The sequence below is a fragment of the Suricata suricatta genome, chromosome 16 (genome assembly GCF_006229205.1).
Source record: "Suricata suricatta isolate VVHF042 chromosome 16, meerkat_22Aug2017_6uvM2_HiC, whole genome shotgun sequence".
Taxonomy (NCBI): Eukaryota; Metazoa; Chordata; class Mammalia; order Carnivora; family Herpestidae; genus Suricata; species Suricata suricatta.
In genome coordinates this window covers 48,682,488-48,697,446 of record NC_043715.1, presented here as the reverse complement: position 1 = coordinate 48,697,446, position 14,959 = coordinate 48,682,488, and the positions used below count along the sequence as shown (strand labels likewise).

Here is a 14,959-nt window from a genome sequence, read left to right as displayed (position 1 = left end):
GTGTCTGAGAGACGGACGAGACGGAGCGAGGGGAGGGTATCCAGGTGCCAACCCTGTGGGCGGGACGGCGAGGGACCGAGGCTGGGGCTGGCAAACGGAAGGCGGGGAACTGTGAGGTTGGGGTGAATAGATCGCGGGGAACGAGGGGCGGGGCGAACGAAAGGTCTGGACCAATAAGGGGCGGGGCTAGCGGGAGGTGCGGCTCCGCGTGGGCGGGGCTTTATGGACTAGGGCGCTAGGTGTTTGGAACCTGAGGCTCTGGAGCCCTGGGATGTTTGGGGCGGGGTGGCTGGGAGTGGGGGTTCTTGCTGGAAGGATGGGAATACAGGCGGTGGTGTCTCACTCGCCCCCGCCGCCCTGTCTTCAGTTTCAGGCCCCAGAAGAACCTTGGGATGGACGAGGAGCGAGGGCTGCAGCCCTCCGGGCCACCCACGAAGAAGAAATTCTTCATACCATTGGACGACGATGAGGCCCCTCCTGCAGGGGTAGGGCTGAGAAGATGGGGAGAATGCTGGCCGACTGGGGGGGGGGGTGAGTTGAGAGGTAGGAGGACAGGAAGGGGCCTCCGAGGTCCATGGTGTGGGTTAGGAAATGTCGTGGCCTGGGTCACCTTGGGAAAGCAGTCCTTTGCTCTCCACGAGTCAGTTTCCCTAATCTGTAAGATGTCAGGGTGGTTCCAAGACGCGGCTCTGGCGGAGGCTGTGGACGCGAGCCCCGGTGGCTTTGGGACGTGCCTTGTGTGGCCAGCACCCTGGTTTGCAAAGCATGAATTTATTGCTGATAGTGGAGAATTGGAGGGCTTTGCAGTTCACAAGGAACGTCTGCCCTTTTGACATCTTTTGGTAAACCAAAGGATCCGACAACACCGACATCACGTTCGGGCGGCGGGAAGCCAATTGGCTGATGCTGAGGACTGGGGGTTCCCAATGTGCTAGGAAGAAAAAGTGGGCTCAGTATATAGAAGGTGATGGGGAAGAGGCGCTACCTTAGGTCAAGGGACTGCCTCTCTGAGGAGGTGACATCTTGGCAGTGATGTGAAAGAGGAGAGGGAGCGAGCTATGTGACAACATCTGGGGGCAGAGGGGACAGCCCAGACAAAGGCCCAGAAGCAGAGAGAGCTTGAGAGATTTGAGGGCAGCATGAAGGCCGGTGGGGCTGGAACAGAGAAAGGGAAGGGAAAGAGATGGGAGGTGAGACAAGGGACCAAGGACAGATCTAGAACCTTGTGGGCTGTGGCGACAGCTTTGGCTTTTACTCTGAGATGGGAGCCCCCAGGGTCTCTGAGCAGAGGGACATGAAATGACCGTGAACAGACCGTGGAGAGTAAGGATGTAGGCAGGGGGCTGGCGAGGAGGTGCCATGGTCCAAGGGAGAGAGGCGGCGCCTGGGACCAGTCCAGAGGCCAAGGAGCAGGGAGAGGTGGCTAGATTCAGATTTTGACACTCCTCCCCCTCCCCCACAGCTCAAGCCCTTGTTCAAGTCCTCCCGGAGCCTTCCCACCACGGAGACCTCACCCCAGGCAGGCCCTCAGACCTACGCCGAGTATGCCATCTCGGGACCTCCAGGAGGGGCTGGGGCTCCGCACCCCAGGGAGCCAGAAGCCCTGGCAGCAGAGCCCCCCCACCAGGCCCCCAAACCAGGGACGAAGTCCAACAGCATCATTGTGAGCCCGCGGCAGGTGAGGTGGGGAAGCAGTAGGGGAGCTTGGAGATTTCTGGTGGGAAACGGGGACGGAGCGGGGGGCGCATTCCGGTGGGCAGTGGAAGCCTGAGCTCTGGCCCTTGTGCTCTGGGCAGTGCCAGTTCTTTCATCCATCCATCCAACCGCCGTGTGTGGGTTGAGGTCGCACTGTGTGTCGTGTTATTTTATTAAAAACACCGTAGACTGGACGGTTTAAACAACAAACTTTTAATTTCTCACACATCTGGAGGGTGGGAAGTCCAGGATCAAGGCGCTGGCCAATTCAGTGTCCAGGAAGGCCCTGCCTCCTGGTTCATAGTCTGCTGCCTACTCTCTGTGCCCTCGCCTGGCAGAAGGGGTGAAGGACCTCCCTGGGGTCCCTTTCATCAGGCCACTAATCCCGTTCACGGGGCTCTACCCTCCTGACTTCCTCACCTCTCCTCACCTCCCACCTCCTTTTCTTTTTTCACATTTTTAATGTTTTTATTTATTTTATATATAGAGAGAGAGACAGTGCTAGCTGGGGAGGGGCAGAGAGAGGGAGAGGGAGACACAGAATCTGAAGCAGGCTCCATCCAGGCTCTGAGCTGTCAGCACAAAGCCCGACGCAGGGCTCGAACCCACGAACCGCAAGATCATGACCTGAGCCGAAGTCAGATGCTTAACTGACTGAGCCACCCAGGGGCCCCCCTTTTTTTTTTTTTTAAGTTCATTTATTTATTTTGAGAGAGACAGAATTAGTAGGAGTCGGGGAGGGGGGGAGAGAGAGAATCCCAAGCAGGCTCCATGCTGCCAGCACTTAACGGACTGAGCCATCCAGGCGCCCCTCTCCTCACCTCATCTAATACCATCACACTGGGGGTTAGGATTTCAGCATATGAATTTGGGGTGGGGGGGACACAAATGTTTAGTCTATAATAACTAATGCTATTAGAAATGTTTAGCGTAAAAACCACTCTTCTTTTGGGGGTGCGACTGTGTTAGTGCAGCTAAATTTCCTGTCCCCAAGTTTGTTCACCCAGGGGCACCTGGGTGGCTTAGTTGGTTGAGTGTCCGACTTCAGCTCAGGTCATGATCTCCTGGTTCATGGGTTCAAGCCCTGTGTCAGGCTCTGTGCTGACAGCTCCGAGGCTAGAACCTGCTTCAGATTCTGCGTCTCCCTCTCTCTCTGCCCCTCTCCTGCTCACGCTCTGTGTCTGAAAAATGAATAAACATTAAAAAATGTAACAAAACAAAACCAAAAAAGAATCTGTTTGGGCCCAACTTCAAATTCTGCTCTGACACAAAGCAGCTGTGTGATTGAGCAAGTGACTTAGCGCATCTGTGCGTTTCTGTCTTTCTTTTCTTTTTTTTAACATTTTAATTTATTTTTAAGAGAGAGAGAGAGACCGAGCAACCGAGTGCGAGCAGGAGAGGGGCACAGAGAGAGGGAGACACAGAATCCGAAGCAGGCTGCAGGCTCTGAGCTGTCAGCTCGTGAGCCTAAGATTATGACCTGAGCCGAAGTCAGATACTCAACCGACTGAGCCACCCGGGTGCCCCATTTTTAATTTTTTTTCTGATGTTTATTTATTTTTGAGAGAGACACACACAGTGAGATACCGCCTTACGCCCATTAGGATGGCTCTCATCCAGAGGCCAGACAAAGAAGGATCTCGAGGCTGTGGAGGGACCCGAACCCTCGCAGGCTGCCGGTGGTGCAGCCCCTTTGGAAGGGAGTCTCGCGTCCCTCGAATATTACATGTAGAGTTAACCAGGGGGCCCAGCGAGTCCACGTCCCGGTACATCCGTTCAGAAGAGAGGAAAACGCACGTCCGTGCCAAATCGTGACCGCGAACGTTCACAACAGCATTATTCACAAGAGCCACAAAGTGGAGGCGACTCCAAAGGCCGATGAATAGGGTTCCGTGACGTGGACGTGCCTTGCTGTGTCTGCCCACCCGTCCGCTGGGCTGTTCGTGCCCGTCGGCTGCGCTGAAAACGCTCCCATGAACGCACGTGTTCAGGTGTTTCGCAGACGTGGTGTTCGGTTCTCTCGGGTGTTTGTCTGGGCATGGATTTGCCGGGTCCTGCAAGAACTCTATGGTGAGCCTTTTCAGGAACCCCCAACTGTCTTCTAGGACGCTGCATCGTTTTCTATTACCGCCAGCAGCGCCAGGCACGTCCCGTTTGGCCATGTCCTCACCCCCTGTGCCTGTCTGTCTTTTTGATTCGGGCCACTCTAATAGGTGTGAAGTGGTCAGAGTAATCCTAGAAAAATTAAAATAGGGTCCTGCCCCTCCTTTCCTCAAAGCCCTTCCCAGGCTTTTTCCAGGTAACTCAGGTAAGGACCTGGGGCATCTGTAGGCCCTTCTGGCCCCAGCTGCTCTGCCTAACCCCCACCCCACCTGGAGCAGGTCCTACCCTGTTTATTAGAACCACGTGCCACCTTGCTTAATAATTACTCGTTCAGGGGCGCCTGGGTGGCTCATTCTGTTGAGCGTCCGACTTCGGCTCAGGTCATGATCTCACAGTTCATGAGTTCGAGCCCCGCGTTGGGCTCTGTGCTGACAGCTCAGAGCCTGGAGCCTGTCTTCAGATGTTGTGTCTCCCTCTCTCTCTGACCCTCCCCTGCTCACGCTGTCTCTCTCTCTCTCAAAAATAAATTAAAAACATTAAATTATTCGTTCACCCCCTTGGATGGTTTTGTGGGATGTCTGTATCCGCCAGAAGGTGGGGGGTCTTGGTCTGTCTTGGTCCCTGCTGTATGACAGCACTTAGACACACACTAGGCACTCAGTAAATACTGATTGGATGGGTGAGAGGCTGACTTGCTCAGAGAATTTTGATTTGGGGCCACAGTGTATGGTTTTTTTTTTTTAATTTTTTTTTTAAATTTTTAATAGTTTATTTATTTTTGAAACAGAGAGAGAGCACACGTGGGGGAGGGGCAGAGAGAGAGGGAGACACAAAATCTGAAACAGGCTCCAGGCTCCAAGCTGTCAGCACAGAGTCCGACGCAGGGCTCGAACCCACGAATGGTGAGATCATGATCTGAGCCGGATGCTTAACAGACTGAGCCCCCCAGGCGCCCCCCAGTGTATATTCTGAGTGGAGCAAGAGACGGGAGCCTGTCCTGCAGGCCCGTGGCTGTTGGGAACAGGGTCACAGGCCATGTGGGCTTCCTCTCAGGTCACTGGGGCCCAGAGTGGGATTGAGGGCAGGCAAAGGGACAGGTTTGTGCTTTAGGAAGTTCTTTCTGGCTTCGGAGAGGCCAGGAGGGGCCCCTACTGGGGCGGGAGACCAGGAGGAGGCAGGATAGGGGCCTGGGTGTGGGCGGTGGCGGTGCAGGGGGAGACTTTGCTGGGGATGACGCCCCAGGGGCACCTGGGTGGTTCTGTTGATTAAGCATCCAACTCTGGATTTCGGCTCAGGTCGTGATCTCAGAGTTCATGAGATCGAGCCCTGCGTCAGGCTCTGTGCTGATCGCACGGAGCCTGCTTGGGATTCTCTCTCTGCCTCTCTCTCAAAATAAATAAATAAACTTAAAAAAAAATCCTTGAAAGTAGATGTCCCACCTGGAGGAGGAGGAGAGGGACATCGTGTCCATGACCAGGCTTGGTCTCTGGATGGTGGGGCTGTCCCTGGGATGAGGGGAGGAGGGGCAGGTGTGGGCGCTGGTGCTGAGGCACTGGGATGCGGTGAGGCAGACGTCTGGTGGGGAGTGTCCGGCAACCCCAGGACACACACGTGGGGCTGGGAGGAGGGGCCTGCTTCTGAGCGCCAAGGGCATTCCCAGTGGTGACTGAGGAGGGGGACTCTGGAGACCTGGGAAACGCACAGGCAGGAGGGGGGGATGGGGAGGCGTTGACACAGGTGGGGTGCGGGGAGCCCTGGCTGGCAGTGGTCCCAGGGCCGTCTCTGCTAATGGCACCGCCCTTCCCTCCCTAGAGGGGCAACCCCGTGCTAAAGTTTGTGCGTAACGTGCCCTGGGAGTTTGGTGACGTGCTTCCCGACTACGTGCTGGGCCAGAGCACCTGTGCCCTGTTCCTCAGGTGAGCTCTGAGGGGTGCCCACCTCCCGGAAGGCCTGGGGATGGGATCATCGGGTAGGGCCGCGGTGACCTGGGGCTGGGGGAGGAGGAGGTCTTCGCCTGGAGGTGCCCAGAGCCCGGAATCTGGTTCTGATGCAGGACGGGCTGGGCGCCTGGAGTTCTGGGTCCAAGCACATTGGGGGTCCAGTTCCTTATGTCCCAGACATTCGGGGCGAGCTGACAAGAGGCCAGGATGTCACCAGCCTGTACCCTAGTTAAGCAAGTTCCGTCTCCATTCCCGGGGGCCCCCTCTCTACACAGAGCTAGATGGGGGAAGTGAACCTTCTAAGTTCCTGTCCTCCCTGTCAGGTACGAGAGCTGGTGGCCGCTGGGCACAGATGTCCCCTAGTTCCCTGGGCAGAGGAGCCACCCCAGCGCCTCCCTGCCAGTGCCTTTTGAGGCTAAAGCAGACAGTTCCTGGATGGGCCTGCTTCCCCAGCCCAGAGGCCCCCAGTGCACCCTCTCTAGGCCCTGGTCCCAGGTCTCTTCCCTTCCCCAGTAAGGAGCCTGGGGTGCCTCCTCCAGGCAGCCTGAGCCGGGCAGCCCTTTCTGCCAATCCCGCCATCCCCTTCCTTGCTGGGTGACCTGGGGCAAGTCACTTAACCTCTCTGAGCCTCAGATCCCTGGGTTGCCCATGCCCTCTGCATCCCAGTGAGAGAGATGAAGGACTCCCAGGTCTTGGGGAGACCGGGACCTCCCAACCCCTCCCTCTCCCCCGCCCCCCCAGCCTCCGCTACCACAACCTCCACCCGGACTACATCCACGGGCGGCTGCAGAGCCTGGGGAAGAGCTTCGCCCTGCGGGTCCTGCTCGTCCAGGTGGACGTGGTAAGCCGGGTCACTTCCCCGCAGGCCTTGTCCTCATCCGTGGCCTCCCAGCAGCCCTGGCGGCCTGTGGGATCCCGAGGGAGGCCTCGAGTTGAAACCTCAGGGCAGAGCCATTGTTTTACATTGGAGATGGACGCCGGGTATTGGCAAGGGGGCGGCGCCGGGGTAAAATCCTCTGTCTCCTCCCCCACACCACTTCCGCCTGTCCCAGTGCTCTGTCACCTAAGTGGGGTTTGAAGCAGCATCATCCTGTCTTCACAGCCCGGCCCACCCGGGCCCCTGCCCCAGCCTCCGCCCTAGTCTCAGGGCCTCCAGCCCCAGCCCCTTCCATCCTCACAACAGCCGCGGTGGGGGGGGGCGCGATCCTAAAGCACAGATCTGGTGTCCGGACCCCTCCGTGGCTCCCCAGTGTCCCGCTGTGGCCTGTGAGGCCGTGTGACCTGACCCCTGCCCAACTCTCTGGGTTCGTTTCTGAGCTTCTGTGTGGTCGCCCTTTCTTTCAAATGCTCCTCACATTCTGTGTGAAGTGCAATTCCTCAAGGCCTTGTCCCCCCTCCCGTCCCTCCTCTGTCTACAATTCCCATTTCGCCCTCCTCTGCTTCCTTCACTCCTCGTCCTTCGTCAGGTCTCAGCTCAGAGGTCCCCTCCCCCAGGAAGCTCTCCCTGATCCACTGGGCAGCTCAGACGCTCCTGCTCTCCCGTCCCAATCCTGGCCACTCTGGGTCATCACCGTATGGGGGACAGTTTGATCTCCCTCATCAGAGTGTGAGCCCCAGATGACAGAGGCCAGGCCGTCTTGGGTCCCGTGAGGTCCTGGTGGTGGCTGGCACAGACGGGCACCCAGCCAGAGCTTAGAGTGCCAGTTGAGTGGAAGGCCCTTGGCACCCTAACCTACTGTGTTCTCAAGACTCGAATTCCTTGTTTTCTACCAGATTTCCCATTCTGATTCTCTTTTCCGCCCAGAAAGATCCACAGAAGGCCCTCAAGGAGCTGGCTAAGATGTGCATCCTGGCCGACTGCACCCTGGTCCTTGCCTGGAGGTGAGACCGAGGCTCCGGTCGGCCTCCCGCCCGAGAGCCATCCCGCCCTTCCGCCCCCAACCCTTTGCTTCTGCGGTGAGCTCCCCGGGCGAGCCTGGTCTAGGCACCGCCCTCTCTTGGCCTCCATTTCTGCATCTTTAAAATAGCGTCTTAATATTTTTCTTACAGGGCTGTAGTCACAAAAGCAGGTGTTGCATATCAAATTGCCAGGCCCACGCTACTCAGGGATCAGACCTAAAGTCTGTCTGAATAATTCATTCCACATCCAGGTTTCCAAAGACTATTTAAAAATGTTTTTAATGTTTATTTAATTTTGAGAGAGTGAGAGCTAGAACACGAGTGGGGGAGGAGCAGAGAGCAAGGGAGACACAGAATCCAAAGCAGGTTCCAGGCTCTGTGCTCATAGCCCAGAGCCCGACGTGGGACTCGAACCCACAAACCACAGGACCATGACCTGAGCTGAAGTTGGACATTTAACCAACTGAGACATCCAGGCGCCCCAGGAGAATATTTTTTATAATCTTGGGGTAGGAAAAGTCTTTTTTAAAAATTTTTTTATAATGTTTTTATTTATTTTTGAGAGAGAGGCAGAGTATGAGTGGGGGAGGGGCAGAGAGAGAAGGAGACACAGAATCCGAAGCAGGCTCCAGGCTCCGAGCTGTCAGCAAAGGGCCCAACACCGGGCCCGAACTCATGGACTGCGAGGTCATAACCTGAGCTGAAGTCGGACACTTAACCACTGAGCCACCCAGGCGCCCTGGAAAAGTCTTCTAAAGCAAGACCCCAAACCCCAAAGCCAGGAAGGAAAAGGTTGGCTGGCTTGAGAAAATTAAAAATTTAAAACTTCTAGGTGGTAGGAGATACTGTACATAAAGTCCAAAGACAAGCAACAAATTACGACAAAGTATTTGCTGTGTATATGTGACATACACATAAATATAAAATACTTAATGTCTCTAATTTATATACGTATACAAGTTATATTTATACAGTGCAAATACATTTAAATGTTTATATTCGTGTGCATATATTTAAGCATATTTATTATATATTTATATATGTAAAGAGCTTCCCACAAAAGTCAATAGGAGCCCAAATATGAGTCTAATTCAGGTTGCCAAAACACATAAAAAAAATATCAACCATATGGTTTATCAAGAAAAAAGTACATTTTAAAACACGAGGTGCTGGGGCATCTCGGTGGCTCAGTCGGTTGAGCGTCCGACTTCAGCTCAGGTCATGATCTCGCAGTCTGTGGGTTCCAGCCCCACGTCCGACTCTCTGCTGCCAGTGCAGAGCGTATTTCAGATCCTCCGTCTCCCCTCTCGCTGACCCTCCCTCTGGCCCTCTCTCTCTCAAAACTGAGAAATAAGCATTCAGGGCCATGTGGGTGGCTCAGTTGGTTGGGCATCTGGCTTCGGCTCAGGTCATGATCTCACAGTTCGTGGGTTCAAGCCCCGAGTCAGGCCCTGTGCTGACTGCTCAGAGCCTGGAGCCTGCTTCGGATTCTGTGTCTCCCCTTCTCTCTGCCCCTCCCCCGCTGGCACATTGTCTGTCTCTCAAATGCAAATAAACATTTAAAAAAATGAATAAACATTACAAAATTTTAAAATACGAGGTGCCGGTTTTTCACCCATGAATTTGGTGCAGATCTTTCGGATGGATACTATGAAACAGGCACCCGCATGTTTGCTTGGCAGGACACCTGACTGGCTGTTAAAACAGAAAATAGATACCCGTCTTCGACGCAGAAACTCCTGCATCCGGATAGTCCCCTCGCCTGTGTGCTGACGAGTGTCCACAGTGACGCGGGCCGTCAGTGCAGCGTCGGTGGGCGAGGAGCAGAGTTGCAGCAGACGGCCTCGTATCCAATTTATATACAGAAGGAAGGAAAATGAGCTGTGTTTATGAACAGACGCGTATGTGGCTAAACTGAAAAGGAGCTACGAAGGCGGCAGGCCCTGGACAGGGCTGACCTCTGGGGAGGGTAGGAGGAGTAGGCGTGGAGGGGGGCGGGGGGGCCTCTTCTCTGCTCCTGTGTTCCGTCTGAACATGCTGGTTAAACTTTCGTCTGTTAAAGAGATGGCATGTTCATATGGTTCAGAAATGAGAAGCGACACGAAAACCGTGTGTGCGCACACGTCTGGTCGTACGTAGATGTGGTATGTGGTACGTACACACAGTCCCTGTATGCACACATGTTCTGTGCTGGGTGTCGGCATATCATTCCCTAGAGGTCTCCTTTTTTTAAGTTTATCTATTTATTTATTTTGAGAGAAAGAACAAGCAGAGAAAGAAGCCCAAGTAGGCACAATGCGGGCCTTAAACTCAAACTGTGAGATCATGACCTGATCCGATCAGAACCTAGAGTCAGATGCTTAATGGGCTGAATCACTCAGGTGCCCCTTTTATTTTATTTTATTTAAAAATTTTTCTTAACATTTATTCATTTTTGAGAGAGAGCGAGAGAGCGCGAGAGCGCGCCAGCAAGTGGGGGAGGGGCAGAGAGAGAGGGAGACACAGAATTCGAAGCAGGCTCCAGGCTCTGAGCTGTCAGCACAGGGCCCGACTCGGGGCTCCAACCTATGGAGCCGTGAGATCATGACCTGAGCCAAAGTCAGATGCTCAACCGACTGAGCCACCCAGGCGCCCCTCCCCCACAAAACTAAAAAGGACAAGCCCCTCCCCAGCTTCTTCTGTGTCTCTTTCAAAAAATAAATGAAAAACAAACAAAAAAAATTAAAAAAATAAAAGTAGGCTCCAAGCCCAGTGTGGTGCTTGAACTCAGGACCCCGAGATCAAGGGTCACGTACTCTACTGAGCCAGCCAGTCAGGCGTCCCTATATCTTGTATGAATCAGTGTGGCACATTTGTTACAACTGATGAGCCGGTACTGATATGTTATTATTACTGACTGAAGCCCACGGTTGATGTTAGGCTTTGCTCTGTGTTATATTCTGTGGGTCTTGACGGAGGTAAGTGTGTCTATAATTTCTGTATCACACAGAATAGTTGCACTGCTCTAAAATTTACCTTGTGCTCCATTTATTCATCCCTTCCACCCCCAAACTCCTCATCTTTTTACAGTCGGCTTAGTTTTGCCTTTTTCAGGATCTCATATAGTTAGAATCATACAATATGTAGTAGAAATAGAAAAACCCACGGCTCTCCTTGTGTGTAGGAAAAAATATGCCAGTTCTTCCGTAATGTGGGTCTTTATCCTATGTCGTCTATTTTTTTTTTATCTTTATTCATTTTTGAGAGAGCAGAGAGAGGGAGAGCAAGTGAGGGAGGGCGGAGAGAGAAGGGCACAGAGGATCCAAAGCAGGCTCCGTGCTCACAGCAGAGAGCCCAATGTGGGGCTCAAACTCACGGACTGGGAGATCATGACCGACTGAGCCACCCAGGCGCCGTGGTAGCTCAGTCTTCTTCTTATTCTTTTTTATTAGCTCAGTCCTTTTATTGCTGAATAATATCCCATTATCCAGATGCACATTCTTCCCCAGCTGCGTAATATTCCATTGTGCAGACAGGCCAGGTCATGACCTTGAACTCATGACCCCAAGAGATGAAGAGTTGCATACTTTACTGACAGGGCTCTGGGGCAAGTGACTTATCCCCCGCTGGGCTCTGTTTCCCCCGCTGTGTATAAGGGTTTGAAAATAATGGGGTGCTTGGGTGACTCGGTTGGGCATCTGACTCTGGCTCAGGCCATAATCTCACGGTTCGTGGGTTCAAGCCCCGCATCGGGCTCTGTGCTGACAGCTCAGAGCCTGGAGCCTGCTTCAGAGTCTGTGTCTCCCTCTCTCTCTGCCCCTCCCCTGATCACACTGTCTCTCTCGGTCTCTCAAATTTAATAAAATGTTTTTTAAAAATTAAAAAAAAAAATAACTGCCTTAGAGGGTCTCTCGGGAGAGCCTGGAAGCTTCTAAATACAGTGAGTTAGAATAGTGCCGAGGCCCCCAGAAGGGGAGGTTTCCTATGTCCTTACATCCAAATTACGGGGTATTTCGCAACCGTCCCATGAAAGAGGTCAAACTTCTGCTGACATGAAAAGATGGCCTGCTGATCTCGCAGAGCGCAAAAATGAAAGCAGATTCTAGAACCGGACACAGTGTGCTCACTTGTGTGCTCTGAACAAACGATTAAGAACCAGAACAATCCTGTTGTGAGAGGAGAGCCACAAAGCCCACGTAATGGGCAAAACACAGAACTAGAGAAACGAATGTTTCTTTCAAGAATATGGACCGGTGCTTCCTCAGCAAACGTGGCTACGAGCGGGGATTTGAAGGCCAACGGAAAATGCCTCCGCAGGAAGCCTTCCTTCACTTGGACCCAACTCCCTCGTCTCACGGTCCAGAAACAAACAAGGCTGCTAACCTTGGGTTACTTTATTCCGCACACACAGGGACCGTTTTTAAGATGCGGTTGTCCCGGAGCGCCTGGGGGGCTCCATCCATTAAGCCTCTGACTTCAGCTCAGGTCAGGATCTCACGGTTCAGTGGGTTCGAGCCCCAAGTTGGGCTCTGTGCCGACAGCTCAGAGCCAGAGCCTGCTTCAGAATCTGTCTCTCTCCCTCCCCGCCCCCCTTGCCCCTCCCCTGCTTCCATTCTGTCTCTCAAAAATGAATAAACGTTGGGGCACCTGGGTGGTTACTCGTCTGACTTCAGCTCAGGTCATGATCTCAGTCTGTGGGTTCGAGCCCCCACGTCTGCGTCGGGCTCTGTGCTGACAGCTCAGAGCCTGGAGCCTGCTTCGGATTCTGGGTCTCCCTCTCTCTCTACTCCTCCCCCGCTCACTCTCTTGTCTCTCTCTCTCAAAATAAAATAAAGACATAAAAAAAGAATAAACATTAAAAAAAAAAGATGTGGTAATCCCACCTATCCTTGAAACCGATCATTACATGTCAGAAAAAAACACCCAGTGTCTGACGTGAAAATTAATGGTGATTATTAAGTCAGAGTAGTTGCTGTAATAGATTTCAGCAGTCAGCTCTGCTGGCAGCCTTTCTCTCCAAGGTGCACTATATTAAAAACCTTCAGTGGGAACTGAATTGCGTCCCCAATTTTCTCTTCCTGCGACTGGGAAAATAGTAACAGTGTTTCTGGTTTGGCTCCACGCTGACTTCCCTTCCAGAATAGCTCACATTTCTTAAATGGGCGCTACATGCCAGGGTGCCAGGCACGGTTCTGAGCACTTGGAGCGATGACGCGCAGAATTGTCACAGTTCTGCCATTCACGCCACTTTGCAGACGAGGACACGGAGACCCAGAGAGAGAGTCACTGAGGTGGGAAGGGCGAACCTGACCCCAACAACTCCCCGGTAACCAGCAAAGACGTGTAAAGACGTGTCAGGCCAGGGTTCCCGCCAGGAACCTTTCTGGGGATGAAAGTTCGGTTTGCTCTGTATTCAAATTTGGGAGTTTTAGCGTCGGCAAGGACTACGGCCGCAATGAAATGAATCTCAAATATGACCACCCCCTCCCCCCAACGCTGGCTGACTGGAATGTTCTCTCCCCAGCCCTGAGGAGGCCGGGCGGTACCTGGAGACCTACAAGGCCTATGAGCAGAAGCCGGCCGACCTCCTGATGGAGAAGCTGGAGCAGGACTTCGTCTCCCGGGTGAGGCTGCTGCAACCCCCCCCCCCCCCGCCCCTGTGCTTGAATCCCACGTCTCCTCCCCAATTTCACCCTGGGCCCCATTTCCCCTTTCTCAACAAGCAGCTGCGGTGGGGGCCGGGGGGGGGGGGTCTTCCTAACCCCCAGGGCCCTCAGGGCAAGCCCGGCCTTCTCACAGAGGCCCTGCCTATTCCTCCCAGCAGCTCTGTCTGCCCCTGGCCCGGCATGCATTGTGGCTAGGTTGGGGCTGGCTCATCCGCTCCTGTGTCCCCGGCACCACCCAGCGCTCCATGGGTGCTCAGTGAGTGTCTACCGAATGATGCATTTAACCTGAGCTCCAACACCTGAGTAGTGGTGGATGTCCACTGCCAGCCCCAAGGTGGCACTTTTAGGAATTTGCCTGAAAAGAAAGCCCAGAGAGGTCAATTCCCCTTGCCCAGGCCTCACAGGGAGTAGGCAGTGAGGCCCGGTTTTGAACACAGATCTCACCCCGGAGCCTGGGGCCTCCCCCGGGGAGAACAACTCCAGAGAAACGGCATTTACCTTCTCACGATGTGACTAGCGCTCTCTCGGCTAGCTGGGGACCACCCTGAGATGAACTTTCAATTGACCAATAAAAAAGGGGGACATTTATCAAATACCTGTTGCGTGCGGGGACAGTCTGGGGACACAGGGGTGACCCAGCGCTCAGTATGGCTCTCATCTCTTCTCCTGCCACACCTCTGCCACCTCCCCATCCCCCTCCAGGTGACTGAATGCCTGACTACTGTGAAGTCAGTCAATAAAACCGACAGCCAGACCCTCCTAACTACTTTTGGGGTAAGGAAGGATTCCCTTGTCCCGATGGCATTTCTGCCCCCTTGCTTTTTCAAGGAGCCGCCCCTCCCCATCCTTTCTGCCTCCCCTGCCCTCCCACAGGACCTCCCCTCCTTCCAGGGAGGTCTAGACCCCTGATCAGCTGGGGCAGACTACTTCTGTGCTCCCCACCTCCGACCCTTGTCTTCCACCTTCCTCAGTCTCTGGAACAACTCATAGCTGCATCACGGGAAGATCTGGCTTTGTGCCCAGGCCTGGGGCCCCAAAAGGTAAGCACTGTGGGAATGGGCTGGAGGGGTTGGGGACAGGAGGGAGCGCCCCACAGATGGGACCTCAGATCCCAAAGTTCTGAGGTTTTGGAAAGGCCCCCATGCTTCTCCTACAGATGGGGAAAACCGAGACCCAGAGGGGGTGAGCACCAGCCCTAACTCACATAGGGAGCCTGGGACTGAATCAAGGTCGAGAGGTTTCTCTCCCAGCCCCTAGAGTCCCCTCCAAGCTGAAACCAAGAACCGAAGCCCACTCTGGTGTAACAAACAAATGGCTCATTTAATGACCGGTTTCTCGTTTGTTTCTTGCTGTTGCGCAGGCCCGGAGGCTGTTTGATGTCCTACACGAGCCCTTCTTGAAGGTGCCCCGGTGACCCCAGCTGCCAAGGACACCCTCACTGTAGCAATAAAGCATTTCCCAGGCCCAGGCTGCTGCTGGTCCGCCGGCGCCGTTACCATGCAGGGTTCTCTGCTCTCGCTCTTGGCTGGCCCAGGCAGCTGCCTCCAGCTTTGCTTTGCTTCCTTTCTTTCAAGTTTATCTAGTTATTTTCAGGGAGATTGCAAGCAGGGTAGAGGCAGAGAGAGAGAGAGAGACAGAGATTTCCCAAGCAGGCTCCGCACTGTTGGTGCACAGCCT

At 54.1% G+C, this 14,959-nt stretch overlaps 1 protein-coding gene across 2 annotated transcripts in view; it reads left to right on the top strand.

Moving 5' to 3' along the window:
• Nucleotides 1-14,750, top strand: part of ERCC1 (ERCC excision repair 1, endonuclease non-catalytic subunit) — a 30,706-nt gene extending 15,956 nt beyond the window's left edge. For both annotated transcript variants that reach the window (XM_029926603.1, XM_029926602.1), the window contains 9 exons: nt 368-485; nt 1,463-1,678; nt 5,611-5,714; nt 6,480-6,579; nt 7,543-7,619; nt 13,141-13,240; nt 13,985-14,056; nt 14,254-14,322; nt 14,643-14,750. In XM_029926603.1, the coding sequence (XP_029782463.1) occupies nt 393-485; nt 1,463-1,678; nt 5,611-5,714; nt 6,480-6,579; nt 7,543-7,619; nt 13,141-13,240; nt 13,985-14,056; nt 14,254-14,322; nt 14,643-14,696 (885 nt within the window). In that variant the 5' untranslated portion in view covers nt 368-392 and the 3' untranslated portion in view covers nt 14,697-14,750. The remainder of the gene's footprint in view (nt 1-367; nt 486-1,462; nt 1,679-5,610; nt 5,715-6,479; nt 6,580-7,542; nt 7,620-13,140; nt 13,241-13,984; nt 14,057-14,253; nt 14,323-14,642) is intronic.
• Nucleotides 14,751-14,959: the final 209 nt, after the last annotated feature.